The sequence below is a fragment of the Toxorhynchites rutilus genome, chromosome 2 (genome assembly GCF_029784135.1).
Source record: "Toxorhynchites rutilus septentrionalis strain SRP chromosome 2, ASM2978413v1, whole genome shotgun sequence".
Lineage (NCBI taxonomy): Eukaryota > Metazoa > Arthropoda > Insecta > Diptera > Culicidae > Toxorhynchites > Toxorhynchites rutilus.
Genome location: NC_073745.1, coordinates 234818482 through 234828954, shown reverse-complemented (window position 1 = coordinate 234828954; position 10473 = coordinate 234818482). Strand labels below are relative to the sequence as shown.

The window sequence follows — 10473 nt, the reverse complement described above, 5'->3', positions numbered from 1 at the left end:
CGTAATTCAAGAAACCAGACTTCTTGTACGCGAAATTGTCAAAATTGTTAAATGTGACCTAATAAAGGGTACCGAACATTATTGAAATGATCGGGAAGGTCATGGAAGGATATTTTATTTATATTTTTTTTATATCTATATATATATATATATAAATCTCGTGTCACGGTGTTTGTTACCGAACTCCTCCGAAACGGCTCGACCGATTTTGATGAAATTATACTCAAAATACTTGGTAGGTATGAGAATAGGTTGTAAACTATATATGATACCGGTAGGATACCGATAACCATACCGAATAGGGTGGCTCTATGCAGAAAAAAAGATCTGGATATTTTTTTTCAAAAATTTGACCTCATACCATAAATATAAACTTAAATTTTGACCCGAATTCCCAATTTTTATTTTTGTTGTTCGTTTCTTTAACAGAACGAATTTATTTAAGTTGTTCAATGACTGATGGCGTAACGCCCGCTTCATTGAACATCCATCTACAAATACACAAGTAACATCAATTCATCTAAAGCAGGGAGACTCTCCGACGAGCTGGAAGCCTTTTTGAATGAGCATAATGAGTTATCGAAATTCTTCAAATCACATTTGCCCGGGTTACAAAATGACAATCACGCTATTGCCATCAACCCTGATAAAACATCAGCTAGAGAGCACGTGTGTAGATCCAAAGCACAAGCGCTGCTGGAATCATGATAGCACGGTGACACGAGAAATTTAATGCGACAAAAAACAATAATCTGGAATTCATCGTTGACACACACCGTTCATACGACCCTCGACCTTCTTCTTCAATGGCACTAACGTTCCCAAGGTTTGCCTTCTCAACGTAGTACTACTTGCGTCATTTTTATTAGTAAATAGTTCAGTTTTCTACGACGAACAATACGCCTAGAATGTATTCTGGAGTGGCAAGCTCAAGAATACGCGTGACTACAGTGCAAGTCAGATGGGTTTCTTTAACGAAAAATCTCTAGCATAAGGATTAGACCAACTAGAACCACGTCACAGATAATTAATTCATTATGAACATCATTTCTCATTTTGATTTAATATTTATGAACATGCGACGAAAAAAAAAGAGGGCGCGCTCGAAGGATTTTTATGTTTATCATATTTTTTGACATTTGATTTGACATGATCAAGAAACGTCAATTCAAGATATCGTAAGCTGTGCCAACAATTTATGGTCGACATATACGCGAAGGTAGAGATTGAACGACTGCAATTCTTACTACACAATAAACAAAAGCGGTGCGAGGAATAATACATTCACTTGCGAGACACTATCATGAGCAACGCCGACACAGCTTTAGTTATAGCCAGGCCAAAGCGCAATGCATTGTCATGACATTGCGCGTGTGTTCAAACACAAAATGAAGTTCGATCGTATTCGTCCCCACATCTTGTTGGTTGTATTCTGTTGAATGGAAAAAGCGCAATTTTGCATTCTGTTCAAGCTCAAGTCAAATCGAGTTGAGCAAATGTGACAACCTTGCCACACAATTCGACGTGAACAACATTGGTCTCCATGTTCCATTTCTATGAAGCAAAAATAGTAATGGTTTTTCGGGTGGAATAAACACGCAAAATTTAGCATTCAAACACATTCAAAACAAATTTAGCATCCAAACGAAATCGAATAATAATTTTCATTCTAATTTCAACAATTTAAAATTATTTCCGGAATTATGCCGATCAGATAGAGAGTAAATTGAACCACAAATACGGATGACTTATTTTGACCATTGTTTCGCGACAAGGCGAACGAATTTAAGAGTGTAAAAGTCGATTTCGATCGAATTTTAAAATCCGATCACTCATATGCATATATGAATATTGAGTTCTGCAAATCGGTGAAGAGTAATAAAAACATCCATGAATAAAGGAAGCAATATAGCTGTGTTTCAAATTTAGATTACCGATGTGAATACTCCTTGATTGAATGACAACGATAAAATAACGCGATTCCAAAAAAGGCCGATTAATCAGATCCATTGAAGTTTGCTGGCGTATCGCTGTTTTCCAATTTATGAACGAGACCAAGCTGTTATAATCTAAGCCATGTTGAAAATCACATTCACGTATTTTCTAACAAGGAGACAGCAATAAATATTGATTTTCTATATTTCATTTTTTCTACTTTACGACAAACTTATATTACTTTTTTCGTTTAACTTTTAAGAGATCAAACATGTCAGTTACGTTAATGAAATACACCAAGAAACATCATATAACCTTTCGTTCAAATCATTTAATTCGTTTTTTTATCGGTCACATTCGATTTATTTTAAAGATCGTTAAAATATTCAAACACACTTACAATACATTAGTGTGTTTTATTCAACACCCAAAATATTCACTAGAAATAATTTATTTGGCAGAACAACGTTTGCCTGGCCAGCTAGTATTTTTATATATTTTTATATACTTTTAATATATTTTTTATAAATTTTTTTCTCTGCACTAGAAATGCGGAGCTGAAATAATCGCTTTCGCTAGAAATATTGTTCTGATTTTTGCATATTTAAAATCGTGGTTTCGTTACACAAAAATGATACCCAAATTAATATCGTACATTTTTAGCTGCTCAAAAAAACCTTTAGAAGGTTTTGGGCAAGTAAAATATTGAAATAATGTTTCAAATGCACCGAAAAAATTTTTGTTGTTGGTGGTAATATAGTTGCCAGTATCCGTAGAAGTGTTAACGGGCCGTGTCAACTATATTGCCACCAATTTTTTCAACTGTTTCAATAGTTAAAATTTTTTCATAGGTAAATATGTGTTATTCCCCATGTGAGGATTATGTTCTCAGAACTTGGAGTCGATTCGTTTCCTAGTTTCCACGGTTATGTTAAACCGTGGGTTAACATATTGAAAAAAAATTATAATTTAATCGAATATAGCTTTGTAATAAAAGGTATTACTGGAATGTTCTAGGAAGTAAATGAAACCTGAAAGATTTGGCTAATTAGTTTCGTTATTGGTTATCTTAGTTTAGAGAAGCTTTGAAAAAAAAAAACAAAAAAAAATTGTATTCCTCTATGCTTTGTCCACATTTCACCATAGCTCTTACCTTAGGTCAAATAGCAAACTTGCATAACAAAATATCTGGAATCAACGAAGCACTATCATTTGGTTACAAGTTGGAAAAATCATCAGAATTCTGTCCTGTCACGATGCAATTTTGTTAGATAAAAAGTTAAGTACTGTCCATGTAAACACTATCTGTTGCATATCCCCATAAAGAAAAGTCCAGGTAATCATATAATTCCGGCGTCCTATTGACATCATCAAATCTCACAATTATCGAATTTTAGAACATCTTATAATAAAAATAAAATTGAGCGTAAAGACCAAAACTTTACTACTGCAGAATCATCATTTTTGTTCGACAGCTTCGACAAGTGATTCGTTGTTCAAATGATTTTGACACTTAACATATCACAAGTTTGATAATATCCTAGTTTATTCTGTCAAACTTGGATATTGACAAACTTGTGATTTTCCCAGTGGATATGATAACTGCGGAAGATGTTACATGTCCAAATTATAGTTCATATTAAATTCTATTTGATTATGGGAACTTGAACTGCTAATGATAAATTGGGGCTGAAGATGATATTACCTATCATGACAATCTTATTTCACACAGATCAAGTTTTTTTCACGAAATTGATGTATTTCATAAGAATTTTTATTTCGAATAAAATTTACCCAACGTAATAAACCTAAACAGCCATGTTGGTTTTCCCGCTTTGCCATCATTCTGACCGAAGGCGGCGAAGTACAGTTTTCCAACCTCAGCAACCCACCCTCTGTTTTTACACCCTCCATTTGACTAACCACCCCCTGTAGATTTATAGAGCTATAATCATTATCGTCATCACCATCATCATCATCATCATCATTGCTGTCGCGAAGCGTCCATGTTACTGCAGCTTGATCGTAAATGGCCGTCCGCGTCACCCCCTAATCTACGCAGTGGAAAAGCGAAATAGAAGAGCGTAAAAAAAATCACCCCACTGCTTTCAGGGGGTGGTTGTCTGGCCGAAGCATAGCATAGCGAGTTCAGCGAGTATAGCGCGTGAGGGGTGCCTTCGTGCGTCGGTAGGAGTGGGATGTTGTGTTGTGGTCTATCCGTTCGATTGAAATTGGCATAAGCCGAAGAAACGAACCAGGGGGCGAATGATGGCGAACAATGCGAGGAAAAAAACGCGGGGCGCATATCCGAGAGGTGGCGGTTCCGATGTCGGCCATAACTGCGAAACGCTAACAAGATGAGTAGCGACGCATCCCCGACCGAGGGAAGCGTGTGGAACGAAGGAAAAAAAAAGAAAATGGTATAAGACGCTTTTCCTTCCGATGGGTGGTGATTGCGTAGGAGGAGGTGGTTTGTGGTCGGTGTCGGTGTTTCGCTGTACTTGAAAGGTTGTTTCAGTGCTTGAGAAATCTTACGGCGGGGTGTGTGCGTATGCATGGAACAGGTTTTTATCGATCGATGAATGTGCTCGAGAATTTTTTTTAGCAACATTTGTTTCCAAGAGCATATACCTTCTTATGTCAGAATATGTGTTTGTCGTCAAAGTCACTCAAAAAGTCTTCCGCTTAGAAAGAATCAGAAAATCTGGAAAAGAAGAATGTTTTTTTTCCTTTTTCTGGGTGTCGATTCCGGGCGATGATAAAGCAAAGGTGTCTGTGGATGAAGGAGAAATAAATCTACGTCAAATCGTTCCAAATGAAACTGAAACCGCGGTTCAAAATTTTAGACTTTCTCCCGGTGTGGTGCATCAATGTATGCTTAATCTCGTATATTTCCTTCAATAGTTTATCAAGGGAGATAGTTTTGGGCTCTCATTAGAAGAAAATGCTAATTACAAGTTACGTAGCGGGAACCATACACATAAAATCGAGGAATACTCTAATGCTAGGATATTCAATCAACTCAAATCAATGATTGATTTTGATGAAAAATCAATGTAAACACAACTTTCTTCTATAATTGATACGCGGCCTAAAAATACAAACCCACTAAAATCTCAAAAACGTTGTTGCCACATTTCTCTTCGTAGGAACGCTGATGAAGAGAACTAATTGCTTCGGATATGAACGAACAAAAACGTAAAAAAAGACACTGTAAAAAATTTTGATCGCAGTTATGACCCATATCAAAACTTTTATACTATTTTTTGTAACATAGATGCAAAGGTGGTATATTATCTCATTGTTTCGAAAAAATATTGGAAAATATTTGGAAAATGCACGGTGAATGGTGACTTAACGGTATGACATTCGCGGCCAGGAGGGTGGCGTGGTTCCCTTGCGATTATCATGGAAAAGATAGTTGTTAATGAAACGCAGAAAAAATTGTGAACAACATTTTTTTTCTGTATTTCATTAGCATTTCATCAAACAATAGTTTACTGCTCATAAAAACCCGGTGTATTGCAAAAGTGAAATGCTCAAAGCTTCTGGTAGATAAATAAGCTATAAAACATTGATTGTGTTTTTCTCAGTTGCTGGTTTTGGAACATGGGTATAACGCGTATTCTAGAGCTTTCCACTCAGAATGCATTCAAGGCGTGTTATTGTGGCATAGAAGTCTCAACTAAGTACTAATGAAAATGACACAAGAACAAGAACAAGAACAAGAACAAGAACAAGAACAAGAACAAGAACAAGAACAAGAACAAGAACAAGAACAAGAACAAGAACAAGAACAAGAACAAGAACAAGAACAAGAACAAGAACAAGAACAAGAACAAGAACAAGAACAAGAACAAGAACAAGAACAAGAACAAGAACAAGAACAAGAACAAGAACAAGAACAAGAACAAGAACAAGAACAAGAACAAGAACAAGAACAAGAACAAGAACAAGAACAAGAACAAGAACAAGAACAAGAACAAGAACAAGAACAAGAACAAGAACAAGAACAAGAACAAGAACAAGAACAAGAACAAGAACAAGAACAAGAACAAGAACAAGAACAAGAACAAGAACAAGAACAAGAACAAGAACAAGAACAAGAACAAGAACAAGAACAAGAACAAGAACAAGAACAAGAACAAGAACAAGAACAAGAACAAGAACAAGAACAAGAACAAGAACAAGAACAAGAACAAGAACAAGAACAAGAACAAGAACAAGAACAAGAACAAGAACAAGAACAAGAACAAGAACAAGAACAAGAACAAGAACAAGAACAAGAACAAGAACAAGAACAAGAACAAGAACAAGAACAAGAACAAGAACAAGAACAAGAACAAGAACAAGAACAAGAACAAGAACAAGAACAAGAACAAGAACAAGAACAAGAACAAGAACAAGAACAAGAACAAGAACAAGAACAAGAACAAGAACAAGAACAAGAACAAGAACAAGAACAAGAACAAGAACAAGAACAAGAACAAGAACAAGAACAAGAACAAGAACAAGAACAAGAACAAGAACAAGAACAAGAACAAGAACAAGAACAAGAACAAGAACAAGAACAAGAACAAGAACAAGAACAAGAACAAGAACAAGAACAAGAACAAGAACAAGAACAAGAACAAGAACAAGAACAAGAACAAGAACAAGAACAAGAACAAGAACAAGAACAAGAACAAGAACAAGAACAAGAACAAGAACAAGAACAAGAACAAGAACAAGAACAAGAACAAGAACAAGAACAAGAACAAGAACAAGAACAAGAACAAGAACAAGAACAAGAACAAGAACAAGAACAAGAACAAGAACAAGAACAAGAACAAGAACAAGAACAAGAACAAGAACAAGAACAAGAACAAGAACAAGAACAAGAACAAGAACAAGAACAAGAACAAGAACAAGAACAAGAACAAGAACAAGAACAAGAACAAGAACAAGAACAAGAACAAGAACAAGAACAAGAACAAGAACAAGAACAAGAACAAGAACAAGAACAAGAACAAGAACAAGAACAAGAACAAGAACAAGAACAAGAACAAGAACAAGAACAAGAACAAGAACAAGAACAAGAACAAGAACAAGAACAAGAACAAGAACAAGAACAAGAACAAGAACAAGAACAAGAACAAGAACAAGAACAAGAACAAGAACAAGAACAAGAACAAGAACATCAGGAACTTCTTATCAAATCTAATTGCAACGGCGCACAGTGGCTTGAGCCGTAGACAAAATTCAATTTTTTTTCGGTTGTCCAATGCACTCACACTTGCTTATGTATGCCTAAAACTATGTGAAGCAACTACTAACAAAAGCAGCTGAACTTTCAATTTCTGGCGAGTTCGTTGCATGCGAAGGTTTTTGTAAAATTTCAAACGGATTTGAACTCGTTTTAAAAGTGCCATCTAATCAACTGAAATAAAAAGCAATTATCAAGGTTAGTAGAGAATATGTTAATGGAAAAGTAACATTTTTTACAAATGAATATTTCGATTATTATCTCATCGAATTCCGATTAGGATATTGAGGAACTATACGCAAGAGAAGATCTGAACGATATGTTAGAATAACTTACTATATACGACCTAAAGATATTGATTTTTCAACAGTACATTTAAAATGTGATTTTTCACAAATAAGTATGTTTTACTAGTCAAGCCATTTCGTTTGATACCCATATTGATGAATTGAGAAAAAATGTCCCATTTTGTGATGGCGGTCATTTTAGATTTACATTTTTCATAAATAACTGTGTTCCACTAGTCAAACCCTTTCATTTGATACCCATATTGATGGGGTTTTGATAAAATATATAGTCCGACATTTTGTAGCGGCCGCCATCTTGGATTTTCAAGATCATAGAATACGCAGTTTTATAACGACAGCAGAGATAAAGGCGTGCTCCAAATTTCAGATCAATCGGTCAACATGAAGGAGGTTAAATTTCTATTGATGTGGGACAACCCTGCATATAAACAAACAAACATATTTACAGTAGGTAATGCTAAATAAAACCGTTTAAAAGTATAGTATAAAAACTATATTTTTATTTTTTTGGTGTTTTGAATATTCTTCATAACCCATATTGACATTTAAGTGCCCATTCTATCAAATTCCGTTCAAAAATCCTATTCAAATTGAACGAGAAAAGTGTCACCCACATCTGGGTGACGGGGCGATCAAGGTGCTAAAACAAGTTTTTATGGCTAATAAGTAAAAACATGTCTCGTAGATCTTTTGTCTTTCGAAAAATATTATTTTTATAAAACTTCGTTCATCCGGTAGAGAGATATGACCGCTCGAAACTTCGTACTTCGAACGTAACTCCGTCATTTTCGAGACTTTGAATTTATACTCCAGGACAGAAATGAAAGATGTGGTATAACGAAGTAATGAACATAAAATAAACAATGAAGATTCTATCACATGGACTTTTTTTGACTTGTATTGTTAGATGATACCATAAGTAATAACCGTTTACCTTCAGTCAAAATCATGATTTTTCCAATATGATATACCTCTAAGGGTGACATGTCATGTGTCATTGCACCCGGGGGGACCGACCCCTCCGCTGCCCACCCCCTACACTACGCCACTGGTCAACAGTGGTGCCATCTTTGTTTGTACTGAGTGTTGTGTGTGACACATTATACATTTATTCGAATTGTTTATAGTAATGGCCAGAAGTTACCGCTCCAATATTTCTGTGAAAACACCCTGTTTTTGTCGTGTCTAACAGATTTTGTTTACTGGCGATCTACGATGCGAAAATGATTTATAAAAAATATTAATTGACTATATAATATTATTTACTTGAATGTTACATGACAGAGTCTCATTCGAATGTGTTGAACACACGTTGCTTGAACGTGTTTTAAAAAGAAACGTTCAAAATTATATTATATCCCTGCCGACCGCGCAGCAAGTGATCGTTAATGCAACGGGACATTCTCGACCGATCTCCCGAGATGGTGCAAATCGGGGTCACCTTTCACCAGAACATAAAAATCATCTTACAGGTACTTTCTCCTAGCAAGAGTATTTCGGGCGATGTTTTCCGCCGAAAAACGGGTTTACATTCTCGAGAGCACCATTCGAGAAATATCGTTCCTACCGTCATACAGTTGAACGCAACGCAAAGATTCGGACGCCATTCGTAACGATGATCCAGCTCAAACGAGGAACAAACGGTGTGTGGTTCTGGACGCTGCTACTGCTGTTACTGCTGTCCGTTGGTCCTTCCCATCAGTGGAGTTTGTTTGATTGGTTTGGCGGAGGTTACAACGGCGAACTGAGTCACTTCTCGGGTGCTGTCGGGCGTGACGATATCCTGTGCGCGAAAAGATTAGTTGGGCGAGGCACCCGGCTTCCGATTAACATTCCCTTCACGACATCGGTGAGTTAGAAGAATTTATTGGTTGAAATAAATGTTACAAGAGTGAATATTGAATGCAAATTCTCGCGTGCAGATTCCCATCAGAGCTTACCTGGCCGAAGCGAGTGACTTCAACAGAAACGGATTCCAGGTGGGAGTTCGGAGTGGCAACTTGGACAGCAACTCGGTAACTTTGTTCATCGCTGGACCTAGGGCACTGCCATACTACGTAATGGTGGACTTTTTCTGTACCCCTTAGCGTAAGCACCTTGCCGAGGTTAACCTGACCGGTTACAATAAAGTTATTATTAAACCATTGTGATGTGGTGTTCAGTTTTTGTTTGTGTGTTGTTGCCTTCCTCATTCACTAAATATAGGTCACTCAAGAGAAAAAATCCCTCGCATCGAACGGACTTAACATCAACCGTTGCATATAATTGAATCAAACTGACCCTCTTGTCGACGAATAAATCTCGAACGTCGGACGCATTAAAATGCACTTTTTCCCATCGCTGCAATAAATGACCCTCGATGATGATGATGATGACGATGGAGGAAAAAGGGATCTATCCATTGTCCATCACTGGAATATTTTCATTGCGTTGGTCGTGGTCTTCATTAGCATGCATGCAACGCAATGCGAACAAAGCGCATCATCCTGACTGACGGAAGTACACGAGAACACGTTTAAACGTTGTGTAATGAACCGATAACCTGACCTGAACTTCTCGATGGCGGAATATGGGTAAGCACATCGGTCGAGTAAAAATATGGTTTCATTTTTTGTGCGTAGCTGCTTTGAAGTGTTTTTCTGTGTCACTTGTTTTGATGCACAGGAACAGGGTGTCTACATGTCTGTACAAAAGTTTCCGAATGTCAACTTTATTACTTTACGTGAAGCTATGTTCCTGACTTCAATACGGGGAGTGACTCATCCCACCCGACTCAGAGGAACAAAACAAATGAGTGATCATTATGGTCGGACTCGGACGCACATTACGAGCCGCACTTTTGAACACACAATGGGCGACCATTTAACCGCCCACTGCCGCCGTTCCGGAGCGGCCAGCTTCTTAATGCGTGTGCGATTGTAATTACTCTCGTAGAAAAGGAAGTTTTAATCGAATTAGCCATCTTCACTCGAGGCGTATCTTCGG

At 36.9% G+C, this 10473-nt stretch overlaps 1 protein-coding gene across 1 annotated transcript; it reads left to right on the top strand.

Moving 5' to 3' along the window:
* The first annotated feature begins 9027 nt into the window (after positions 1–9027).
* LOC129767196 (uncharacterized) lies at positions 9028–9652 on the top strand. Its single transcript, XM_055767838.1, has 2 exons — positions 9028–9337; positions 9411–9652. Exons 1-2 carry the CDS (start codon positions 9104–9106, stop codon positions 9573–9575), a joined length of 399 nt encoding a protein of 132 aa, XP_055623813.1. The 5' UTR covers positions 9028–9103; the 3' UTR covers positions 9576–9652.
* Positions 9653–10473: the final 821 nt, after the last annotated feature.

Coding starts and splice junctions, on each gene's coding strand:
- LOC129767196 (XM_055767838.1), top strand. CDS start 9,104: ATGATCCAGCTCAAACGAGGAACAAACGGTGTGTGGTTCTGGACGCTG. Junction 9,338..9,410: donor ACATTCCCTTCACGACATCG/GTGAGTTAGAAG, acceptor TCTCGCGTGCAG/ATTCCCATCAGAGCTTACCT.